General features: G+C 52.6%; 2 protein-coding genes and 1 pseudogene across 2 annotated transcripts in view; all 3 read right to left on the minus strand.

The window, feature by feature from the left end:
• LOC146424105 (uncharacterized) overlaps window positions 1-26,160 on the minus strand; it is a 261,931-nt gene that overhangs the window by 90,115 nt on the left and 145,656 nt on the right. The window lies entirely within an intron of this gene.
• Window positions 13,213-17,959, minus strand: LOC146424114 (serine/threonine-protein kinase pim-1-like; annotated as a pseudogene).
• Window positions 17,956-21,509, minus strand: LOC146424115 (uncharacterized). The gene is made up of 4 exons (XM_085043936.1): window positions 21,372-21,509; window positions 19,628-19,780; window positions 18,338-18,457; window positions 17,956-18,225 (listed from the first exon to the last, which is right to left on the minus strand). The coding sequence occupies exons 1-4, from the start codon at window positions 21,507-21,509 to the stop codon at window positions 17,956-17,958; spliced, it is 681 nt and encodes a 226-aa protein (XP_084900062.1).

Genomic DNA, 26,160 nt, shown 5'->3' on the forward strand with positions numbered 1-26,160 from the left:
GTTTGGCATTGGGAGGGGCAGGATGGGTGGGATGGGGATTGGGAGGGGTGGAATAGGAAAAATAGGGCTTGAGAAGAGTGTATTGATTTCCAAGAGGGGTAGGATGTGTTTTTGTGGGGATTGGGAGAGTGGGGCAGGGTCTGGAATGAGACAGCTGAAGGAAGGTTGGGGGTGATGAAGGGAGGGAGAACCAGTTCCTCAGTGGATGTTTAAGAATTCCACCTTCCTGAAGGGCTTTTGGGGTATCCCACATTTAGGAGGCGGTTTTGTACTCCTCAGTTCTTGGGGTTTTCCTGTGAGCATCTCCACGCAGCCCCAATGCCAGGGGTGCTTGCCATGGGCACGAGCTCAGAGCTGTAGACAGAGTCCATTGCCTCAGTGCTGGAGAGCAGAGAAATGCTGGAAGGCCCCTGTGGTGGTTTTGATTGGCCCAAAACATCAGCGAAGTGTTTTTAACATCTAGGAGAAATTTGGGCCCCTCAGAAGCTGTTCTAGTAGGCCTAGGGAGGTGTCTGAGGGGTGGGGTGTGGCACAAAGATGGCTCCTGTGTGTCCTGAGTGCAAGTTCTGGAAGTTTTTACATCAAGTCCAGCAGAGCCAATCTCTGATGGCTCTGAAGCTGATGGACATGCTGCTGGCCAAGTTTGGGCCAATTGGAGGTGCTGGTTACGCCTCTGTGAAAACATATTTAAGAAAAAGTCAAAACAAAGCAGGCGCGCACTTCTTTCACGTTGTAGTTGGAGGAGGAGGAGGTGCAGGTGAAAATATGTGAGGGAGAACAGCATGGAGAGTGCCAAGGTCAGTGAAGAAGGGGGGAGAAAGAGGTGCTCCAGTGCTTCCGGCACCAGAGCTGAAACTTTCTGCTAGCTGTGGTAGAAGCTTTGGGGGAGCCAGAAATTCCTCCTGCAGCCCATGGAGTCCATAAGGATGCAGAAATACACCCACAGCTCTCTCCAGAGGAGGAGGTGGATGCCTGGAAAAGACTGTGAACCAGTGGGAGTCTCATCTAAGAGTTAAAACTGCAAAGGCCTTGACTGAGAGAGATAGGCCTTGCTCCTGGCATGGAAGCAGCCTGGCCTCAGCTCGGGAGAGTCTGCACAGCACCTTATGGACAAAAGAATTCATGTTGCAGCAGAATTCGGGCGGGATGTTGCTCATGAGATTGGACCCACACCAAAGAAGTTCCTAGAGGACTGTCTCTCGTGGGAAGGACCCCTGGCTAAGTAGAGAACCTCTTTTCCTGATTGGACTGACCAGAAGACCCCTCAACCTGCCCCCTGTCTGTGTTGCTAGTTTGCAAAGAGGGAAAAAGGGGGGGGGTGAGTGCAGAGACTGCTTCTTAAGAGGGTGGGGGTGAGAGCAGAAAACTGTCTGAAGAGAGAGAGAAACAAGTAGAGATAAAGAGTATTTGTAGTAGAAGAATTGTGGTGATGAGTAAATTTGAGAATCTTCTCTGTGGACTGAAAAGAGACCCCACACCCTGCCCCCCCCCCACCTGGCTTGTGGATTGTAGAGGAGGAAAGGGGGTGAATACTATAGGTTCGTAAGAGGGGGGGGGGGAGTGAACAAAATAATGTATGAAAAGTATATTTTTGCCTTGCATTTATATTCCAATTCTGTTAGGTAATTAAACACTTTTTGCAACTTTAAGCTTGAAGCCTGTTTGCCCTTCTTCGTGCGTCCTCCTGGCAAGGGTCCTGTCTCAAACCCACGACAGCCCCAAACATCTCGAGTGTGTGTTTGGGGTTGCAGGGCAAGTTCTGCATAGGTGGGGCATTTGGTCACTGCCCCAGCCCAGCCACTGCAGCCTCTGCTCCAGCCCCAAAGTGGATGCCAAGCCCCTGGCACCCCAAAACCCCCACCTGTGAGAGGGAGCAGAGCAGGTAAAGGCTGTGACACAGGTGTGACACTGACACATCCCACGGCCCCGCAGCTCACAGCAGCTGAGATGGAGCTGGATCCAAGGCCCTGATTGTGGATCTCAATCTCTCTCTCTCTCTCTCTTCTCCAGACTACCTCTTCTCAAAATCTGGATAACTTGAAGTTGGATGGGTTAGAGTTTGCTGTGACAGTGCTTTGTGAATTGCATTACTGTAATTCCATCTTTAATATAAGCTATCAGCTAAGTGAAATACTCTTCCTCTATTAAATTGTTAGATCGTTGGTTGTAAGTAAGGTTAAATACTGTTAAGTGCTGTTTTTCTAATAAGGTTATTAATTTTAAGATATAAGTTTAGGTTACAGTATAAGTGAAGTTCTGTTGAGTTTGAGGGCTCTCAAGCTTTTAGGCCATATTCATCTCTTCCCTCACTGTCTTATTTTCAGAGGCACCCACCCACACACACACACAGTGGCAGTTCTCAGTTCATTTCTGGTTTGATTGCCTGAATTTCCTTGGTTTCATTGTTGCTTTTTTCCCCTGGTGTGCCTGAACTGTCCAGCCAGGAGCAGAGTGACTCTTGCCAAGGAATTTTCTCATGCTGTCACTTAATATTAAACCTGATTTTTACTGATCCCTTGCTGGGGATTTTTTAAGTGCTCTCAAGCCCTCATTTGTAAGAGGGTGAAGGAGCCCCGGGCCAGGCTCTCACCCTGGGTGACACAGGTACACTGCTGGGTGGTCCCTGTCCCCCTCTCCCAGCCCCCAGGGCCCTGTCCCCCCTGTCCCTGTGTCAGGCTCTGGGGGTCTGTCTGGTGGAACGTCCTCTGGGGGAGGCTGTGGCACTGGGGGCAGGGGGGACCTGGGGGGACAGGGGACCCTGCTGTGCACGAGCAGTGTTGGACTTCTCTGGGGGAAACTGTGAGGGGGGGCTGGGGTGGAGTCACCTCCCCAGTGACCTCACACAGCTACCCTGTGATGTCACACAGCTACATGTGATGTCACAGAGCCACTTTAGGGTGTCACAGTTCCCACTGTGATGTCAAACAATCTGCCCTCGGGTGTCACACCAGCATTCTGCGACATCACAACCTGCTCTGTGATGTCACAACCCAGCTGGGATGTCACCCAGCAACCCTGTGATGTCACAAGCCACTCTGTGATTTCACAGCCTTCTCTGTGACATCACACAGCCTGCTCCATGATGTTACAAAGCCACACTGTGATGTCACATCCTGCTCTCTGATGTCCAACAGAACCATCCTCTATGATGGCAGAGTCTGCTCTGCAGCCGCACAGCCCTCTTTGTGATGTCACAACCTACTCTGTGTCACAGCCTGCTTTTTGATGTCACATCACCACCATGTGACATTACATCCTGCCCAATGATGTCACACAACCAACCGGTGATTTCACTGCCCAGTCTATGACGTCACAGCCAGCTCTGTGATGTCTCAACGCACTCTGTGATGTCACAGCCCTCTGTGACCTCACAGCCAACCTGGCATGTCATACAGCCACACTGTGATGTCACAGGCTGATCTGTGATGTCACACAGTCCCCTCTATGATGCCATACCTGCTCCATGACCTCGCACAACCCACTCTGTGACGTCACACAGCTCCTTTCTGACATCACAGCTGCTCTGAGGCTCTCTGACACAGCCCCAGAGGTGCCCATGGCTATGACACAGCCCCCTCTGGGCCATGGCACAGCCCCTGCCAATGCTGAGCAGCTGTGAGCTCTGGGTGTGCCCTGCTGGTGTCCCTGAGATGGCCTGGCAGTGCCCCAGCCCTGCTGGGCTGTGCACAGGAGCTGCTCCTGGGCAGAGCTGTCTCTCTGCAGCGCTGCCGCTTGCCAGGAGCTCCTCTGTGCCAGGAGCCCAGCCCAGCTCAGCAGCACAGCAACAGCACAGGCACTGAAATGACCCTCGCGGGGCTTTGGTGCTGTTTGCATCACACTCAGTCCCTCAGAGTGTGTGCAAAAACTTCTCAAGAAGTGAAACATAAATAGAAACATTGAAGTTCCTTGTAGTGTTAATGAGTTCCACTGAGGGACATGACTGAGAAAGTGATGATGGCAGGTGGGGACAGGCAAGGCAAAGGTGTCTCTGATGCTGAGCCAACCCGGATGAGTTTCATGAATCCAAAGGGCCAAGCCCTGAGCCCCAGCCCCTGGCAAGGCAGATCCTGTCCCTCCCTCAGTGCTCAGGGCTCTTCCCGGGGCACTGGCATGTGGGGATGTGCAATGGCAAGGGCAGGACCATGGGGTGGCCTCTGCCAGGCTGCTGGGCAGGGACACAGAGGCCATGAGGCCCCAGGGCTGCAAGGGTCACTTGCGTCCCGCTGGCCTCAGGGCCAGCGACAGCAGCCGTGGCCAAAGTGCTGCACAAGTTGGCTCTGTCAGGGCCTTGCAGCTCCTGCACATCCCTCTGCCCTCTCCAGCCCAGGCTGTCCTACGCTGTCCATGCCCTGTGCCTCTGTCCCTGCAGGCTGTCGTCATCCCCCGGCTGCCCCACCTCGCTGGCCCCTTCTTTCCCTGACAGCTCTGCATCCTGCCTGGCTCTTCCTCGGCACACAAAGCCTTGGGCTGATCCAGACTCCCAACAAACCATGGCTCTGCCTTGATGTCCCTCTGGTCTAGTGCAGTTCATTAGAAAACTGGGGTTTTTTTTAGTTACGGAGAGATATTTCAAGGAGCATCTAATACATCCAAATTCCTAGTTTAAAGGGTTTATTTTTCCCTGTAGAGGAGAGGTGATTGCAGCATTCTGTGACTGACATTGATCCAGGGTCTCCCCTAAGGAGGTCTGGCTTGGTCAGAGAAGCTGTGCCTTGATGTCTGAGTGGGGACAACCCTGGTCCTCAAAGCCCAACTCCATCCTGTCTCTCCTCACTCAACTGGGACCTGCTTTGCTTGCACAACTGGCTGCACTCAAGGAAGTAGAGGTTTTCATATTTTATTTTTTGAAGCAACTTCTAACTCCTAAGTTTCCCCACTGAAAACAGACACCCTCCTCAAGTGTGTGCCAAGCCCAAGCTGCCACCAAGGAGGTTCCCCTTCCCCAAGGCAGAACCCTGCAAGGAATGTTTTAGACACACATGAAGTTCTGCAATAAACACAAATCCAGAGTTGGCTGAAGGCACAATTAGAGCGACTGCTGAAGGACAGACAAGCTTTGAACTCCTTGCAGATCAAAGCACCAAGGGGATTGTTGAGAGGTGTGTGAGTGAGCCAAGAGTGAGGGGAAGGGAAATGCAGAGAGCCCTGGAAGTGCTTGTGTGCAGCCAGGCTGCTGGGAAGGGCACTGCAGGCCTGCCCTGGGCCAGCTGTGAGGGTGGATTCTCATGCCAACCTGCACTGGGCCATTGCAAGGGGCTGTTGCTATGGCCACTTCACTGACCCCACGGCAGCAGCCCATTGCTCAGGGCTGGTGTCACTGCCCAGAGGCACAGGGGATCCATGGCTGGGGTTTGTGCCATGGCCACGTGCCCTGTGCCGCGCTGGCTGGGCAGGCGCCGCGGAACCAGCAGCAAAGCCCAGTGCCAGGGCCAAAGGCCAGGTCAGCCTGACAGAAAGGGTCAGTGCTGGGGATTGTTTCCATGGCAACCATCGATGGGACACCACACCTGGGTCACCTGTCATGGCAGTTGCCATGGAAACCCCTTGGAGGGGCTGATGCCAGGGACACTTGCACTGAGACCCTGCTGGACTCGGGTGCCATGGCAACCACCATAGGGCATCACTGGGACAGAGGTTGCCATGGCAACCAGCACAGAGCCCCCTTCCCACTCTCCAATGCCATGACAACCTGCAGGAGACACTTTGCTGAGGTTGGGTCCATGGCAAAAAACCTTTGCCCTGCTGGGATGGGGATTGTCACGGTCAGAAAGCAGCCTGTGGAGCCGTGGTGATGCTGGATGGCCATGGGTTGCTGCTTTGGGTGGGGCAGAGGGAATTTCCTTCCCAGGGCTTTCCTGGGGCTGTGCTTTGGGGCTGTGCTGAGCACAGGGTTGATCACACACAGATGGTTTTGTTCTCGCTGAGCTTGCACAGAGCCAAGGCCTTTCCTGTCCCCCGTCCAGCCATGCTGGGGAGGGGCTGGGGGTGTGGGGGAGCTTGGGAGGGGACACAGGGGGACAGGTGACCCCAACTGACCCTGGGGATATCCCAGACCACAGGACATCAGGCTCAGTGTAAAATGTGGGGGGAGCAAGGAGGAAGGGGGGACATTTGGACTGATGGTTTTTGTCTTCCCAGGGAACAGTTGGGCAGGAGGGGATCCTGTTTTGCTGGTGGGCAGGGTGAGCTCCAAAGACACAGACACCAACTGAAGGAATAGTGTAATTTATATACTGCAAAAGTGCAATGAATTACAAAAGGAGAAGCTCAGCAAAGCACATGATCATTAGCAAATTATCACAAAAGTAGAAGCTCATCAACAATGCACCCAATCATCACCACAAAAGATTGCCTGTAATGATTTAGAAAAATCCATCACCAGTTACCCTCAGACTTTACCATCACCCAGACCCACACATCAGCTGGGGAAGCTGTCACAGCCAAAGACTGCAGAGCCACTCTGGACACTGGGAATTCCTGCAGCTGTGTCCAGACACAGGTGAGGCTTCCAACCTCAGCTTGGATAGTGCTGAACAAACAAACTGACAGCACTTCCAGTGCAGGAACATCTGGATTCATTCTCTTCTCTTGGATTCTCCCAAAGCCTGGCCAGGGCTCAAGGAGGAACCAAGGCAGTTGACTTTGATTCTACACCCCCAAACCAAGCCAGATGTGGCACTGTCTGGTTTCTAAATACAGAAAGGTAAATACAGGTTTCACCAGCGAACAGATCCATAGATTGTTTTGCTAATAATGCTTTGTTAATGAGCAGATACAAATAATATTTGGTTGGAATGTTCATCTAGAGGTCAGCTTTGGCTCAGGGCCTGTTGTTCAGGCCTTGGTACTTCAATTGGTCCTTTGAGCTACAGATGAACTACAACCTTCCTAATAATTCTTTCAATAACAGAGTCTAAGATTTAGGTATTAGGTGTAAAGGCAATTACACCTAATTGTTCTTCAATTAAATGCTGTTCAAGTTCATTACTCAGGGCTATAATTGACAATCCTTTTGAAACATGCCTAATTAGTTCCTATTCTCTGTTCTTTATCAAATCCCCTTTTTTCTTGAGACTGTGTCTCTTTTCAGACAATCTCAGTGCTCTCTTTCTCAGCACAAAGTGTTACAACAACTCTAACATGGAATCATAACACACCAAGTGCACACACTGCCATGATTACAGTGACTGCCACAAATGCATTTCACAGCAGCCTCCAGTTTGGCAGCCATCAAGCCAAGCCCACCCAGATGAATTTTCTTCTTTCTGCCATTCTTCTACTGCTCTTTCTATTGAGTTCATTCCTGACTGTTGGACTTCAAACCCATCACTGATACAAGTGCAACATTCCTGTCCTAGAATAGCACAGGCTCCTCCCTGGGCAGCAAACAGATAATCCAAGGCCATGTGGCTCTGCAGAGCTCCCATTTGTGTTTGTTGGAGCTCATAGGATGTGCTATTCAATATTTTAGCAGTATCATTTGCTACTTCTTCTAATAATCTATTTAGCTCCTTAACGTAAACTCCATAGGACAAGGCAATGCACATGGGGCACAGGGTGAACCAGAATCTTTGGCTTTCTGGAATCAAAGGCACTCTTTGGGTGGAAAATATTTTCATAGCCCCAACTCCTCCCTGTGATTGTTGTCAAAGTACCCAAAAGGGTGGCACTGCAGCTGAGAGTGGTGTAACAGTGACCCTGAGTAGCCCCAGCACCCCAAGCTCTACTGACATTGTGAGTGATGTTCCAGCACAGAAATCCTTTCACACTGTGGCCTCTAGCCATAACAGGTTAGGTTTCTCCTGAAGGCAAATCCTAGTGAATCCTGTAAAATTGATAAATGCATTCCTCTGGTCCACAGCACAGTTTAATTATCCCTTCACTGACTCCACTGTGAGTCAGAGCCCAGTGAGAGAGTTCTGGTCACCCTGTAGCGTGGGCCCTCCAAGGGAATCCTGTTCCTCCCAACATTAATTGAGAACATACCCAGCAATTAGTTACATTGAGTATTTTAGTTACATTAATCTTTACATTTTCCATAAGAATTGTCATGACTAATCCCTTGGTGAAACTCCAGAGGTGTTTCTGGCAAACAAAGATTCTGGTTGACTACCAACATACAATTTACAGACATAAGCAGTACCTTAGTGACAAGGTTAGTCATTCTTTTTCTTCAATCTCATTTGAGTTAGGAACAATAATTCCATTGTCCATGGAGCTGGCTCCTTTTTAATTCCAGAATAATGCCCCAAGGTCCTTTGCTGTTCAGCTTCACCGCGGTGTCTGTGGGTAACAAGGCTTGGTGGGTCCTTTCCCCTCTGGCTGGAGAGCTGCCAGGTCCCAGTCCTTGAGGTGCTCCAGGCTCCTGGCTGGAATTCGTGTGGAAGGCACTCAGGGTCACATCAGCCTTCACATGGAGCCCTGTGGATCAGAGCATTTTCCAAAGGGAACATTGGGGCAAACAGGGAGATTTGGTCTGGCAGGATCTGTGAAACAGCATCCTAAACATCTGCTTGTTCTCCTATGGAACACTTGGCTGCAGGGACATATTCCCATTGCTCTTGCCCAGGTTTCAGGATTAAAACAGTGTTTTAATTTCCCCAGAGCTGTTCCTTCAGCAGGCTCGGGAGGGCGAATTGGCCTCTGGACCCACACCTTGGCTGCATCATTAGGACTGCTGGATTCAAACCCTTTATCTCCACAAGCAGTAGAGATTTGCAGTAGATCTCCTATTTTCACAATTGTTTTTAAAACTACAATATCAATAATCATTCTACCCTGTCATGGGGTTGCATAATCCAATGTTGTTCACTATTGTTTAATAGAAGTACTTGAATTTCTCCTCGATAATCTGTATCAATTTCTCCTCCCATGACATGAACACTTTTCAAAGCCAAGCTCCAGTGAGCAGTTATCAAACCAGAGTGTCCTGGAGGATCTGAATTCCTGTTTTGGTATTGATAACTCTCATTTGCTTCTGATTTATCCTCATTAAATCTAATGCATAAAGATCCAGCCATGCAGCTCCTGGAGTGGACATCTAAGGGGTTCTCCATCAGGAAAGGTTCCCATCTCCTCTTTTTTTCATCTGCTCTTTTAACAAACCCTCCATCCATTCAACAAATCCTACAGCTTGTGCATAGATTGGTATATGAAAAACCCAGCAGCCTTAATCACTTTATTTCTCACAGTAACAGACAAAGGATTCCATATCACAATATCAGAAAACCCTATGAAAATAGCCAATTTCATCCCATCCTCCTTTATTCATGATACATAAACTCGCCAATTTTCCCACTGACGTTCAGGTCCTGGCCAAACATTTTCTGTAGGGTATTTAGTATTACATCCCTGAGCAGCAAAAGGTAACAAATTATTAGTGTCAGCATTATTTCACATTATTATTTAGTTTGTATATATATATATATATATACATATTTTAATTATATTTTTACATATAAGTTTTATTTTATATATTTATTTATTTATTTATTTATTATATTATTTCACTTGCACAAGGAAATCTGAGCTCAAGATTAAAAACTTCTGCTGCTCCATGTGGGAGCAACAATTCCAAAAACAATTGTTCCTTCTGTTGGTGCTTTTTACAATATACTGTTAACAAAATTTATCCTCATCTTCCCAAACTCACAAGATCTTTTCCTTTTTCTGTATGCAATTTTGGATGCATTTTAATACATCCAGCAGATCAGATTCTCTTAGCTGACTTCCCCATTGCTCACACAGTGCTCTGACCTCAGCCCACTCCAGAGCCAGAGAACTATAGGGAAGGTCTTCCCAAGGAGGAATCTTGGATGGGAATGATTCCTTGCATTTATATTTAAAAAGTGACATTTTGCTGTGATCTGGACAGACTATGCCAATTTTGTTTTACCAGTGGGCAGGGCCAGCACCAAAGACACAGACACCAACTGAAGGAATCAGTGCAATTTCCTATATTCAAAGCAGCAAAGAATCACAACAGGAGAAGCTCAGCAATGCACCCAATCATCACCACAAAAGATTGCCTGTAATGATTTAGAAAAATCCATCACCAGTTACCCTCAGACTTTACCATCACCCAGACCCACACATCAGCTGGGGAAGCTGTCACAGCCAAGGGCTGCAGAGCCACTCTGGACACTGGGAATTCCTGCAGCTGTGTCCAGACACAGGTGAGGCTTCCAACCTCGCTGGGAGAGTGCTGAACAAACAAACTGACAGCACTTCCAGTGCAGGAACATCTGGATTCATTCTGCTGTTTGGTTTCTCCCAAAGCCTGGCCAGGGCTCAAGGAGGAACCAAGGGAGTTGACTTTGACCATACACCTCCCAAACCAGGCCAGATGTTGGATTTCATGACCTTGTCTGGCTTCTAAATACAGAAAAGTCAATGTTTCACTAATGAGTGGATACATCTATCATAATGCTAATGATCACGCATATTTCAGTAATGAGTGGATACAAAGATAACCTTTGGTTTGAAGGTTCATGGAGAGGTCACCTTTGGCTCAGGGCCTGTTGTTCAGGCCTCAGTCAGGCCTCTTGTTCAGGCCTTGGCACTTCAGGGATGTGGTTTAGTGCTGGGCTGAGAGTGCTGGGTGAATGGCTGGACTTGATGAGCTCAGAGGTCCTTTCCAACAGAAAGGATTCTATAATTCCAGAATTCTATCTGCTGGATTTAGCTTGGTCCATGTTAGTGGAATTAGTTTGCTCAGAAAGTTCCCTCTTGGTCAGCTCTTGAGGCCTAAGGCTTCAGGCCCTTTAGCTCCTGGCGCTAAGCTGCTCATGGTGGACGAGATGACTCAGAGAGAAGAATACAGTTCATCCAATTCCTTCTGGGACACTGAGAGGGGAGGGTGTGAAAACAGGAGCATTGCTTGGTGTCAACTCCTCTCTGCCCTTCAGGTCTTTCAGTGCTCCTAAACAGCCAAGATCTTTCTTCAGGAGTGCAATGAAGCAGCTGTTCCTTCTGCCAGGTCTGGCTCTCTCCAGTCTCTGCACTTGACTGCTTTTGTCCCTCTTGCTGTGCCCTCTGTTCCCCCTCTGCTCGCTGGCTGCTGCCCAGGACTGTGGAACTGGCCCAGATCAAGTGCTCGAGATCCTCATTTCTCTGCCCTTGGAGCTGCCTGGGCACAGCAGCCTTTTCCATCTGCAAGCTCCATATGGACAGGGAGTGCCCAGCTCCATTCCTTGCACAACCTGCAGGAGCCCAGGGCTGCCATCTCAAGTCCCTGCTGGCACTGAGGGCTCCCAGGTGCCTCAGGTTGCTGTGACACCACTGCAAACAGGAGGCAAGAGTGGCAGGGGCTGTGCTCAAAGTCAGCTCCATTTGCTGCTGCTGCTGCTGCTGCTGCTGTGAGTCATTTGTCCAGCCCTGCCCCAGACTCAGGGATCAGCTCCAGGTCCTGCTGCTGCTCCCTCAGGATCAGCCACAATTTGGTTGTTGCTCTCAATGCCAGCAGAAGCAGTGGCTGAAGCAGGAGGTGCTGACAGTGCCCCAAGCCCCAGGGCAGCAGGAAGTGAGCTGCTTCACATGAGAACCGGGAGCAAAGGGCATTTCGTTTTTAGGACAGGTTTTCTGTTTTAGGGAAAAAAAGTGGAAAAGAAAAAAAAAAACTTGATGAAATGTGAAAGATAAAACCAAATCTCAAGTGGGTAGTGTAAAATCTTCTGTAACTTTGGATTAAGAAGTAACTGATCTTCTGTAAAAGGGAACTCAGTTATTGACTTTGTGCTGATAGCATGGATCTATCTCACTGACCTCAGCAGCCTTTTTAAACAGATTTTGGGGCTTTGTTTCCAATATTAAGTTATTTTAAATTCTGGTTGAAGCAATAAGAAATTGCTTTTTGCCCTGCCATTTCCAAGCAGGACTGGGAATCGAAATTCTGCTGAACCCCATCTCATTAAAAAGATGCCCTTCCTTCTCACCCTGTGAATGAGCTGTACATTCCCTCTGAAATTGTCAGTGGTTTCATAAAGATGCAAAGTCCCACTTACAGCTTTTTGCTCTGGTTGGGAAGTGGAGAAGGGCAATTCTTCATCCATCAACTCCAGACTGCACTGCCTTAGGAACAACAGCCCACTCGCCAGGTTTGGCTCACTTGTGGCACTTCTAGAGGAGGAAGAAAGTGCAATTGCACAATTCCAACCCAAAAAGGAATGAAGGGTGGGACAGACAAAACATCCTGTGGAGATACAGGCGTTCTGCTGGGACTGTGGAGTGTTTAGGTTCTGGCCAATTGATGTGTATCCCTCTCTGCAATCTCTGGGCCTGCAGGAGAGTCTCACTCACCTGCACAAGCACAAAGCTCTCTCGGTGTGCTCAGAACAGGCTCGTCTGATGCAAAGCTGTCAGAGCAATGGGAGGGCAGAGCAGGCCCAGCCGTGCCCAGGGCTGAGCCCCAGCAGAGCCCTGGCAGAGCCCAGAGCAGCCTCAGCATCCTCAGAGCCCTGCTGGAAGCAGAGAAACCAGAAACTGCCCATCAGCTGAAGGCTCCTGTCCCCCTTGTCCCAACTGCCTGCAGTGCCCAGGCCATGCTGGCTGTGCTCAGAGCTGTGCCCAAACCTCCCCATCATTGCTGCCTGTGGGAGGAGAGCAGGAGGGCAGGACATGTGCCCAGCCTCCAGCCAGCCATGGCAGATCCACCTCCTCAGCAGCTGCCCAGAGCCAAAGAGCAGCTTGGCAGACAACTGAAGAAGTTGTTGCATCCACCCCAGCAAAAAGGGAAAACTTTTGGTGCCAATGCACACTTTTGGTGTGCAATGCACAGATGTGGGAGCATCCCCGGGTGTTGAACTCACCTGTAAATCAGGTGTGGAGCATGCCTTTGAAGAAAGCGCCTGAGTCAAAGCTGATCATCTTCAGCTTGCACATCGCCAGGTTGAGGAAGAGGTTGTCATCCTTGAGGTCCTCCTTGGTGTCTCCAGCTGCAGCTCCACCTGGTACAGCTTCTCCAGGGGCTCCTGCTCCTTCCCTGGGGGCCACACCAGGCTGTCAGTGTTCTGCCCAGGGCCCCAGACAACAATGAACCAGACAAGCGAAACCAGGGTGGATGGTGGCCACCAGTGCTTGCCAGAGCAGATCTCCAGCTCAGCTCCAGCACAAGAGCTGCAAGTTCCCTTCTGATGATCCCTGCTCAGAGCTACAAGCAGGTCAAAAAAAGTCTGGTTTGCTTTGCTTCTTATTGCCAAGAGATGCGCGGAACTGTTACCTGCCAGGCCGCTGGATCAAACCGTGCACGTGGATCTCTCCCATCTTCTAGGGCACATGAACATCCTGCATCCAGGGATCATCGAAGAGGTCTTCCAGCGATGGCCTGTCCAAGGGTTGCATGGACAGACACCTCTTAATAACATCTTGGCACTCTGTGAAGAGAAACCAGAAACTGCCAGTCCGTTGGAGAAGGGTCCTGTCAGATGTGCCCCCTCCCTGTTCCCATGCCCAGGCCATGCTGGGTGTGCTCAGAGCTGTGCCTAAACTTCCCCATGGATTCTCTGTTTTGGAGGAGAGCAGGACATGTGCCTCCTCCTCAGCAGCTGCCAGAGCGGGATGCTCATGAGCCTGCTGCTCTCTCCCAACACTGCTATTCCCCCTGTGCCACAGAGATGAGGATCCACCTTGAGAAAGCCGTCGTGGGAACAAGATCCGCCCCCAGATGATCTTCCGGCCCTTCCTGAATGGGTGCTTCCCAACGACCAGGTGGTACAGCAGGAGGCCCAGGGACCAGATCGTTGCTGCCTCGCCGTGGTAGCATCTGAGCTGGGTCCATTCTGGTGGGCTGTAGGACAGGGTTCCTGTGGAATACAGATGGAGTTCATCAGGGGATGCTGCTGCTCCCAGAGCCTCGCCCCAGCATCCCTGGGCATGTGGGGGCTGCACCAGGGGAACACAGGGTGACCTGCTGCCCTCTCGCCAGCACCTGTTACTCATGGACAAACTTGGGGTTGGAAAAGAAGCCCCTGGGGTTGGAAGGAGGCAGCAGAAGCCCTGGGGAGGTCCAATCATGACATGCAAAGTAAAACCATTCCCAGTGGTGGGAAAACCACACTCTCATCCCTCCCTGCATTGCCCCCAAATAACAATTACAAGCCAAGGCAAACAAGGGGACTGGAGCAGTCCAAGTCCTTCCTCACCTGCACACCAAACTGGCTGGGGCATGGGGTCTGACCCCCCTCACTGCTGCACTCATTGGGGTTTTTGTTGGACTGGCTGCCCCAGCCCCAGCCCAGGGCACAGTGGGAGTGAAGGTGCTCAACAGGGCTGCAAGCTGCCCCTCTTCTACCCCCACCCAAAAGTAACTTTGCTGAAGAGTTAATCCCATGCCTGGCAGCAAGAGAGGAGGCCCTGGTGCTACACCCAGGCTGGGCCATGAGATGCCCAGGAGCATCCCCTGGGAGGGCTCACCTGCAAATTGGGTGTAGGCTGTGTCTTGGAGGAAGGTGCCACAGCCAAAGTCAATCAACTTGGCCTGTCCGGTGCACAGGTCGATGAGGATGTTCTCTGGTTTAATGTCCCTGTGCAGCACCCCGCAGCTGGTGCAGTGCCGCACGGCCTCCAGCACCTGGCGGAACATCCCCCGCGCCTCCTCCTCCGGCAGGAACCTCCGCTCTGCCAGGAAATCCCAGAGGTCCTGACACCGCTCCGGGCGCTCCAGCACCAACAGGTAGTCGTTGGGGAGCTCAACCCACTCCAGGAGCTGGACGATGCCATGGAACCCAGTGGACACTTTATCCAGCAGCACGATCTCCAGGGGTGCTCTGGTGCCATCGGGCTGCGGGAGGACCACGATGCCATCAGTGGGGCTGAAGCTATGTCGGGGCTCTGGAACCCCTCACCCAGCCCGGGATGATCTGCCTCCCCCGCTCACCCCTCGCCCGCTCTCCCTCCAGGACTCCTGGCGGTTTCCACCCTGCCGGGCCCAGGCTTATCCCCGCCCGGCATGCCCCGGGTTCTGCCGCTGGCCCCGCGCACTCACCAGCTCGCCCCAATGACGGATGCGGTTCCGTGACACACTTTTGATGGCCACCTGCAAGCCAAGGGGAGCAGCAGGCTCAGCTCGCTGCCCGCTCTCCTCCTCGTCCTCCGCCCGCCCTGCCGAGCCCCACCCTCCTCCTCCTCCTCCTCCTCCGCTAGCCACTCACCGGGGCTCCGTCCGCTAGCCGCGTCCCCGCGTAGACGCTGCCGAAACCGCCTGTCCCCAGCAGCTCACCAAGCCGGTACCGCTCCTGCAGGGCCTCCTGCGCCTTCCCTGCGGGCGACACGCGGCCGTCAGCGCTCGGCCCGGGGCCACACACGGCCCCCGACGGCCTCTGCACCGCCCCGGGCCGGGCATCCCCCTCTGAACGGGGCACGGGCGGCTCGGGGCCGGCGGCCGGACTGCCGAGCGGCGGAGCTCGGGCCGGGGAAGGCGCAGCGGAGGCGGCGGGAGCGGCCGAGCCGCGTGTGTCCTCCGCGGGCCCCGGGAGGAGCCGGAGCCGGGATCGGGGTCGGGGCTGGGGCTGGGGTCGGCACCGGACCCTGCGTCGGGACAGCCGGGGCCAGGCTCGGGACAGGCGGAGCCAAAGAGTGACGATGCCGCTCCAGCCCCAGCCACTGATGCCCGCCCAGCAGCGCCACAGCCAGGCCCGCCAGAGCCGGGCGGAGCCGAGAGCGCGACGGGACGCCCAGGGGCGGGGAGGGGACAGCCCCGGCCGGGGCTGGGGGCGAGCCTGGGGCATGGCCCGGGCTGGCAGGAGGAGAGGGACACCGGGAAAGGAGGGGACACAGGGAAAGGGACAGCGGGAGAGGCTGTGGGACAGGGGGAGAGGGAGAGGAGGAGCAGGGGAAAGGGACGGAGAGAGTCGTAGAGTCTCTTCTTTCGCTGCCGCCGCTGCTGCCACTGCCGTCGCTGCCGCCGCTGCAACTGAAACTCCGGGGCCGTTAGTCCCAGTGACCATATGTCCGAGTGGCCGTTTGTCCGTTCCCCGCTCGCCCCCGCGCGCCCCACGGCCGAGCCCCGCGCGCCCCCGGGGGCAGCCCCTGAGTCTGTCCAAACACGGGAACTTTGCCGTGTTCAGCCCAGGTCCAGAGGCTTGACTGCTGCACAGTGGCACAGCAATCCGCTTGGCTGCTGTTGTGGATTGTCCCTGCTGAGGGTCAAACACTAGTGGAGCACATTCCCTGACTCTAGAATTCGTGCCTCACCCAAGCACTGCAATTATGTCTCCAGCATTGTTTTCCAAGCAAAACAAGGGAAGACAAACTGTGTATAACTCATGGTTTTTCACAGAGTCTAAAACTTGCTAAGTCATAGATCTTAGAGGTGAGGTCCATTTGCAATTAATGGCATGGAGAAGTGTTGCAACATGGAAAAGAGAAGCATAAAAGTTTTCAGGAAAGTCAGACGTCTTCCTTGTCCAAGTTTTGTTATGGGCACTCCTGGCTCCCTCCTTTCCGGGGAAGCTCTTCCTGCTCAGCCACTCTGAGGCAGCCCTGGCCAGGGCCCAGGGAACCTGGCCCTTGGCTTGCTTTTCTCTTTGCTTTTCTCCCTGGTGGGAGGGGATGGAAAGGGGGCTTAGGCAGGATGCTCCCCCTCACCTGCGCGGTGAGGACTCCCCTGGCCCATCCCAAAGTACTGAGGGTTGGCTTGATACTCCTTCCTTGGGCTGGAGAAGAAAAAGAGGTTTTGATGTCTAAGAGCAGGTTTTGCAGAATGCCCAATGGCAGCTGGAGCTCGTTCCTCAGCTGGAGAAGCATGTCAGCAGCTGGAGAGTAGCTCCAGATCAGCAAAGGCCAGAGCAGCGAGAGCAGAGTCTGGTGCTGTGAGCATGTGGCAGGGCTGGGCAAGTTCTGTGGGGCCAGGTGTCCTCTCCATGCCCCCCCAGCTGATGGTTGATGCTCCTCTGGCAGGGGAAGGAGTTCTTCGTGCATCAGGGGAGCATGATGTGGCCAAGTGGACTCGGAGGTCCCTGTGGTCCTCCCCAGCGTGGAAGCATGTTTCAGGCAGCTCAGCCAGTTTTTGCTGGGGGAGAAAAGGTGGCCAGGTGCATCTCTGCTGGGAGCTGCTGGCTCCTTTCTAAAGGTGGTGGTTGTTCACTGTTATATTTATTGATGAGCCTCTAGCAGAGCTGTTTTTACCTCAGCTATGACCAGTGTTGCAGACAGTCCCGCTAGCTGCACTTTGGCAGCTGAAACTGCCCACCCACTTGTAACCGTCGATGGAAGATGTTGGGGTTTTGAGTGTTCTGGACTAAAAGCAATAATAACTAGTGCCTTAATGCAGGCTGCCTCTCATCTGCTCTAGCCCTGTGTGTAGAAGTGGGATCCAGGCTCCAAGCCTTTTTCAAATGTGATTGGACTTACTCTGCTGAAGTAACAAAAATGAACTCCATCATGTATTTACAATGTAAGAATCTTTATAACAACAACAATCTATAGAACGTATTTACATAAAAACCTATCTAAGAACAAAGTAGAAAACATATTTACAGAAGATAACACTATCTAAAATCTACGAAGAAAAAACAACTGAAGAACTCTTTCAAAACGTATATACAGATGGGTGTCCTCCACGCCTTGCATGACCGTCAGTCCTGGAAGAAAAGCAAGCAGCACGGTCACTGCAGTCAGGCCCTGAGGGTTTGTTCCCTGTGCCCCCAGGCTGGCACACGGTCACTGCAGTCAGGCCCTGAGGGTTTGTTCCCTGTGCCCCCAGGCTGGCACACGCTGGCAGAGCAGGACTGTGCCGCCAGCACTGAGCCCGGCTGGGGCTGGGAGCTGGGCCCAGCTGCTGGGACGGGGCTGGCGTGGCCCAAAGCAAGCGCAGGGCAGGCCGGGGGTGGTGCTTGTGAATCCACCAGAATGCAGGGATGCCCCGGGTCCCCGTGTCCCTGAGCAGGGCCACCCAGCCCAGTCCCAGCCTGTGGGCAGGGCATGGGGAGCACGTGCCTGTCCTGCTGCCTGTGTCGCTCTTCATCCCAAGACCATGTCCTCCTCCTCATCTTCCTGGTCGACTTCCATCTCCTCAACACAATCTTCCATTTCCACCTCCATTTGTTCCTCCGTCTCCTCCTCATCCACCTCCACTTCGTCCATCTCCTCGTCCACCTCCATTGCTTCCTCTATCTCCTCCTCGTCAACCTCCATCTCTTCCACTCCATTCTCTTCTGGATCTATATCCATTCTTTCCTCTTCCTCAAACTTTCTGTCGACTTCCATCTCCTCTTCGGTGTCTCTCACAGCCTGCACAGGGAGCAAAACTTCAGAGTGGGGTCGCTGTCCCACAGCATCCCCTCACAGCTCCAGCCCGTCCAGGCTGCCAAGGGGTGTCCACCTCCATGGAATGGCACTGTACCTCCATTGGGACAAATGGGAGCATCCTGCAGGGATGGATGGTAAAATCCAGGCAGCAGGGAGTGTTCAGGACTGACGGCAGTATCTGGGAACGGGTGACCAACAGGGTTGCAGGGGTGCTCTCACAGCAGGGTGAAGCACGTCCTGACTCAAGGGCGACTGGTTATGTTGTGCCCTTGGCAGGGCGATGGCAGTCCCAGCTGGAACACCAACTGTGACATGACAGCAGATCCAGGACCACACCCCTGTGGACCATGGCAACCACAGAATCATTGAATCCCTGACTGGTCTTCCTTGGAATGGACCCTGAAGATCATCTTGTTGCAAGCTGAGCAAGCTCCCAGCAGAGCAGGTTGCTCAGAGTGCTGTCCCAGCTGGCCTTGGGATGTTCCCGGGGATGAGGCATCCACAGCCTCTGTGCACAGCCTGGGCCAGTGCCTCAGCACCCTCAGTGTAAAATGCCAGAATCCTAAAATGCAACCCAAATCAGCCTCATTGGTACATTGCCCAGGCCATGGGTCCATACCCAGCTCAGCTCGGAGCTCCCTGTGCTCCCACAAGCACAGAGCCCAAAGCAAACCCTGCCCAAGGGGACACAGCATCTCAGTGTCTGTGCCACGCTGGCTCCCTCCACCCTGGGGTGCCACAGAGCAAAGATTTTCCCAATGCGTGTCTGGGTCTAGGGCACAGGAGACGCTGCAAAAGCCAGAGGCGCCACTTCTGACACAGAGGTACCTCTGTGGCCCTGCAGCCCAGTTAAAGGAGATGGACAAGTCATACAAATCTTCAGGGTGTTTATTGTCAGGATAGAAATGCCTTCATATAAAAGAAGAATTTAAAAACAGCACTCCCCAGCTCTCAGAAATAAATATACATATATATATACACACATATATATTGATAGAAAGAATAATTACCATTCTGCTATGTGATTATAAAACCAAACAAGATTAATACCAGTCTCCAAACTACTCTGCCAAACCAGTGCAAGGGGATCTAAGAATTCCTGCCGCCCACCTTGCCTTGGGAGCCTAGCTGGGCATCAGACTGGGCATCAGGCATCCTCCTGCTGCCTGCACCGCCCAGCTCTCCTTGCCCCACCACTTGCTAGCAGATGCTGGGACAACAGAAGCTCTCGGGGTGCCACCACCGTAGGTTTCTTCTCTTGCAAAGCAGCCTGCCAGGCTCTGGGGCGGCTGTGCCATCCAAGTCACTCTGCAGGACACCAGGTGTCACATCTGTCCAATGACCTGCCTGCCCACACGGCTGTTCCCCCTCAGCCCAGACCTACCAAAGAACGACAACTGAACCCCTTGGCTTCGCAGCAGGGGCTTTGCTGGATTTGCCCAAAGGACTCCACCAGGAAGACGTGCTCCTCCAGCGCTGGTGAGGCCATGGCCCGCTGAGAGTTCATGTCTGCCCGCTGGATTTCCACAGCACAGATCTGGATGCCAGCGTTTTGCAACAAAATTGCAAACTCTTTGTTGCAAACTGCCATGGAATAACCAGGAGCAGGGAAATTCTGGGCACAGGATTGCCTGCCGTCCTCATGTTGCATTGTGTTCTGTGTGCAGCACCCATTGCCCCAGCAACCCACAGAGCAGTCCCCATCCCTCATGGCTCATGCTCTTCTCCATGAAAACCACTTTCTGATTGTCCTTCCAAAGCCACAAGACCCCAGGTGTGTGATGCTTGAGGGTGTTGTGGCACATGTTGCATTTTCCCAGCCACAGCAAGGCTCTCCAGTTGGTGTTCCCTGGCAATGGAAAGGAGGGAGATGAGTAGCCCCTGGTCCCCCAGCCTTAGCAGGGTACACAGAGCAGCCAAGCAACAGCTTGAGCCCGGCAAAGCAGCCCTAGTCCCCCAGCAGGTGATGCAAAGCTTTCAGCCTGATGATGAGCTCCATCTATCCTCCATCTATGCCTTCTTCCATCCATGCATGCATGCGTGCATCCATGCCCAGGTGATGGCTCAGGGAGCTCCCCTCAGCTCCGGGGTGCCTGGGAGCAGGGGGTGCCCACAGCCCAGTGCTCCTTAGCGCTGGTGTCTGGTGCCACCTGGTGCAGTGCCATTGGTGAGGCTCTGCAGGGCCACGCAGGCTGGGCCCTGCTCCCAGATGGAATGTCATGGGAAAGATCCCAGTGGGATCTGTCTCTACAAATACCAAGTGTGTATGGAGCTCAGAGTGGGACCGCTCTGGGCACAGGTACCCCCAACACAGCGCTCGCTCCCACACACCTCCAGGCCAGGCAACCTGGAGCAAGTGGAAACCACAACTCTGCAGATGCTGCATGTGCCCAAAGCGAATGGAAAGAGAGCTGGGGTGTGAAAAATAAAGATTGTTTATTTACAGAAGAGCAGCAACAAAAATGAACTCCAGAACATATTTACATTGTAAGAATTTTTATAACAACAACAATCTATAGAACGTATTTACATAAAAACCTATCTAACAGCAACGTATTGAACATATTTACAGAAGATAATGGTATCTAAAATCTACATAGAAAAAAACAACCGAAGAACTCTTTCAAAACGTATATACAGGTGGGTGGCATCCACCCCTCAGATCGCCGCCAGTCCTGGAAGAAAAGCAAGCAGCACGGTCACTGCAGTCAGGCCCTGAGGGTTTGTTCCCTGTGCCCCCAGGCTGGCACACGCTGGCAGAGCAGGACTGTGCCGCCAGCACTGAGCCCGGCTGGGGCTGGGAGCTGGGCCCAGGTGCTGGGATGGGGCTGGCGTGGCCCAAAGCAAGCGCAGGGCAGGCCGGGGGTGGTGCTTGTGCCACCAGAAAGCAGGGATGCCCTGGGTCCCCGTGTCCCTGAGCAGGGCCACCCAGCCCAGCCCCAGCCTGGCGGCAGGGGAGCCACTGTGCCTGTGGGCAGGGCATGGGGAGCACGTGCCTGTCCTGCTGCCGGTGTCGCTCTTCATCCCAAGACCATGTCCTCCTCCTCATCTTGCTCATCGACATCCATCTCTTCCACATAATCTTCCCCTTCCACCTCCATCTCTTCCTCCATCCCCTCCTCGTCCACCTCCATCTCTTCATCCATCTCCTCGTCCACCTCCATCTCTTCATCCATCTCCACGTCTACTTCCATCTCTTCCTCTTCATTCACTTCTATATCCACATCCATGCTTTCCTCTACATCAATCTTTCTATCGACTTCCATCTCCTCTTCGGTGTCTCTGACAGCCTGCACAGGGAGCAAAACCTCACAGTGGGGTCCCTGTCCCACAGCATCCCCTCAGAGCTCCAGCCCGCCTGGACTCTCAGGGGGTGTCCACCTCCATGGAATGGCACTGTACCTCCATTGGGACAAATGGGAGCATCCTGCAGGGATGGATGGCAAAATCCAGGCAGCAGGGAGTGTTCAGGACTGACGGCACTGTCGGGGAACAGGTAAGAAACAGGGTTGCAGGGGTGCTCTCAGAGCAGGGCGAAGGACGTGCTGACAGAGGGGCGACTGGTTGTGTTGTGCCCTTGGCTGGGCGATGGCAGTCCCAGCTGGAACACCAACTGTGACATGACAGCAGATCCAGGACCACACCCCTGTGGACCATGGCAACCACAGAATGATTGAATCCCTGAATGGTTTTCCTTGGGATGGACCCTGAAGATCATCTTGTTCCAACCAGAGCAAGCTCCCAGCAGAGCAGGTTGCTCAGAGTGCTGTCCCAGCTGGCCTTGGATGTTCCCAGGGATGAGGCATGCACAGCCTCCATGCACAGCCTGGGCCAGTGCCTCAGAACCTCCAGTGTAAAATGCCAGTTTCCTTAGAGACAAGCTAAATTGACCCCCTTGCAGTTGAAAGTCATTCCCCCTTCTCCTCTCCCCACATCTTTCCCAGTGGTCCCTGCAAGTCCTGCATGGCCGCAGTGAGGCTTTCCCATGGCCTTCTCTTCTGCAGCCTGAGCATCCCCAACTCTGTCTTCACGGGAGCTTAGAAAGTCAAGCAAAACAGGCAGAAGCCTTGCTGGGCTCCTTCGTTCTCCACTCTGGCCACTACCTTCTCCTTCCCTGAGCCCTAGGTGTGAGTGTAAGTCATCTCCTAGTCTGCCACTTCTGAAAGCCACACAAGTCATTTTGATGCTGGAAACCTCAGCAAGACATACCTTATTTTTTCCTTTCCAGTACAAACACTTTTCCAGCTTTTAAAATCTGAACAAATAGACAAGGTTTTCAAAACAATAGAACACAGTCTTCTTTTAACAGGATCGCTTATCAACTGCCTCGGAAAGCTACCCATGCAAGGACAGCCCTGTGGGCACCATTTCCTTACTCTGCAAGCAATTTAAGAAAATGCCCAGTTGTGTACAAAGTTCCTTTCACTTTTTAAACATGAATAGCTGAGAACTGAAATAACAAAGAGCCCATAGCTTCAAGTGACTGTCGCTGTTGAGCCGCTAGCAGAGAAGGAAAACCCCGGATTCTCAGCGTGGCATAGAAAAGGCGCTTTATTATTTTGACTCCAACATATATATAGACTTTTCAGAGGTCACCCAGATTGGTCAGTCAGAAACCTCCCCCTAGGCCTGACTGGCCAGGCCTGAACTGTCCAAATCTCGAGACACTGTAACAACAGCATCCAAACTTTATCTTTGTTCATAAAACACAAAAAAAAGTTCTCATAGGAAAAACCTGTGCTAGCCACAAGTGACTAGTCAGGAATAGTCCAAAGATAGCACCATTTTCCGGAAGGTCAGACGTCTTCCGTGCCCTAGTTTTGTTATGGGCAGTCCTGGCTCCCTCTTTTCTGGGGAAGCTCTTCCTGCTCAGCCACTCTAAGGCAGCCCTGGCCAGGGCACAGGGAACCTGACCCTTGGCTTGCTTTTCTCTTTGCTTTTCTCCCTGGTGGGAGGGGATGGAAAGGGGGCTTAGGCAGGATGCTCCCCCTCACCTGCGCGGTGAGGACTCCCCTGGCCCATCCCAAAGTACTGAGGGATGGCTTGATACTCCTTCCTTGGGCTGGAGAAGAAAAAGAGGTTTTGATGTCTAAGAGCAGGTTTTGCAGAATGCCCAATGGCAGCTGGAGCTCGTTCCTCAGCTGGAGAAGCATGTCAGCAGCTGGAGAGTAGCTCCAGATCAGCAAAGGCCAGAGCAGCGAGAGCAGAGTCTGGTGCTGTGAGCATGTGGCAGGGCTGGACAAGTGCTGTGGGGCCAGGTGTCCTCTCCATGCCCCCCCAGCTGATGGTTGATGCTCCTCTGGCAGGGGAAGGAGTTCTTCGTGCATCAGGGGAGCATGATGTGGCCAAGTGGACTCCGAGGTCCCTGTGGTCCTCCCCAGCCTGGAAGCATGTTTCAGGCAGCTCAGCCAGTTTTTGCTGGGGGAGAAAAGGTGGCCAGGTGCATCTCTGCTGGGAGCTGCTGGCTCCTTTCTAAAGGTGGTGGTTGTTCACTGTTATATTTATTGATGAGCCTCTAGCATAGCTGTTTTTACCTCAGCTATGACCAGTGTTGCAGACAGTCCCGCTAGCTGCACTTTGGCAGCTGAAACTGCCCACCCACTTGTAACCGTCGATGGAAGATGTTGGGGTTTTGAGTGTTCTGGACTAAAAGCAATAATAACTAGTGCCTTAATGCAGGCTGCCTCTCGTCTGCTCTAGCCCTGTGTGTAGAAGTGGGAGCCAGGCTCCAAGCCTTTTTCAAATGTGATTGGACTTATTCTGCTGAAGTAACAAAAATGTACTCCATCATGTATTTACAATGTAAGAATCTTTATAACAACAACAATCTATAGAACGTATTTACATAAAAACCTATCTAAGAACAAAGTAGAAAACGTATTTACAGAAGATAACACTATCTAAAATCTTCGTAGAAAAAACAACTGAAGAATTCTTCCAAAAGCGTATATACAGATGGTGGCATCCACGCCTTGCATGACCGTCAGTCCTGGAAGAAAAGCAAGCAGCACGGTCACTGCAGTCAGGCCCTGAGGGTTTGTTCCCTGTGCCCCCAGGCTGGCACATGCTGGCAGAGCAGGACTGTGCCGCCAGCACTGAGCCCGGCTGGGGCTGGGAGCTGGGCCCAGCTGCTGGGACGGGGCTGGCGTGGCCCAAAGCAAGCGCAGGGCAGGCCGGGGGTGGTGCTTGTGCCACCAGAAAGCAGGGATGCCCCCGGGTCCCCGTGTCCCTGAGCAGGGCCACCCAGCCCAGCCCCAGCCTGGCGGCAGGGGAGCCACTGTGTCTGTGGGCAGGGCATGGGCAGCACGTGCCTGTCCTGCTGCCTGTGTTGGTCTTCATCCCAAGACCATGTCCTCCTCCTCATCTTCCTGGTCGACTTCCATCTCTTCAACACTGTCTTGGTTTGAAAGACAGGTGTCTGCCAAGAGAGGTTGAACCTTCCCCTAGAGCAGAGGATGTGATTTTCTTCCCCTCCTCCCTCCGAATTATTTAATTTTGTAAATCAAGGGCTTTCAGGCAAAGGTATGGGAAAAAGGAGTATCAGTTCTTCACTAGTATCGATAAACAAGCAATAACAATAATAGCAAACCACAACTAGAACCAGAAATTGCAAGCTCTAGCGGGGTCCAACTCCGGGGTCCAACCTTTTAAAAGTACCTTTTCTTGACAGCGGGGTCCAACCCCGGGGGTCCAACCCCTTGCCCGGGACTAATTTCGGGAGACCCAGTCTCCACTCACCCTCGGGGACTAGCACCCCGGACCTGCAGGCATTTATTTTAAAAGTAGCAAATACCTTAATTAGCCCTCCTTGCGATGTCACAACCCACTCTGTGTCACAGCCTGCTTTATGATGTCACATCACCACCGTGTGACAATACATCCTGCCCAATGATGTCACACAACCAACCGGTAATTTCACAGCCCAGTCTATGATGTCACAGCCAGCTCTGTGATGTCTCAACCCACTCTGTGATGTCACAGCCCTCTGTGACCTCACAGCCAACCTGGGATGTCATACAGCCACACTGTGATGTCACAGGCTGATCTGTGATGTCACACAGTCCCCTCTATGATGCCATAGCTGCTCCATGACCTCGCACAACCCACTCTGTGATGTCTCACAGCTCCTTTCTGACATCACAGCTGCTCTGAGGCTCTCTGACACAGCCCCAGAGGCGCCCATGGCTATGACACAGCCCCCTCTGGGCCATGGCACAGCCCCTGCCAATGCTGAGCACCCGTGAGCTCTGGGTGTGCCCTGCTGGTGTCCCTGAGATGGCCTGGCAGTGCCCCAGCCCTGCTGGGCTGTGCACAGGAGCTGCTCCTGGGCAGAGCTGTCTCTCTGCAGCGCTGCCGCTTGCCAGGAGCTCCTCTGTGCCAGGAGCCCAGCCCAGCTCAGCAGCACAGCAACCGCACAGGGACTGGAATGACCCTCGCGGGGCTTTGGTGCTGTTTGCATCACACTCAGTCCCTCAGAGTGTGTGCAAAAAACTTCTCAAGAAGTCAAACATAAATTGAAACATTGAAGTTCCTTGTAGTGTTACTGAGTTCCACTGAGGGACATGACTGAGAAAGTGTCCCATTTGGGGGTCACCCGAACTAAAGCACACGTCCTCCCAGAGATAAAGGGTGTAATGTCATTTATTTTCAGGAAGCAAGCATTACATTATAGACAAAAGCACTGTTCACGCCACACACTGGTACATATGATTGGATAAAAGGTACTGTTCACGTGCCTAAACTAACTCACTAATTGGTTATAAACTTTTAATCACGCTCTCTAAGCATTAGCTAAAGCTCTGTCTACGTGACTGCTTTATCTCATTTAACATTCTTTTATGATGCTCACATTCTTGGCTCTTTACGATTCGTTATCTCCTGGGAAAGAGTCTTCAGAGTCGGTCACACAGCTTGAAT

Source organism: Lichenostomus cassidix, unplaced genomic scaffold, assembly GCF_008360975.1.
Source record: "Lichenostomus cassidix isolate B80296 unplaced genomic scaffold, HeHo_3.0 HiC_scaffold_42, whole genome shotgun sequence".
Taxonomy (NCBI): domain Eukaryota; kingdom Metazoa; phylum Chordata; class Aves; order Passeriformes; family Meliphagidae; genus Lichenostomus; species Lichenostomus cassidix.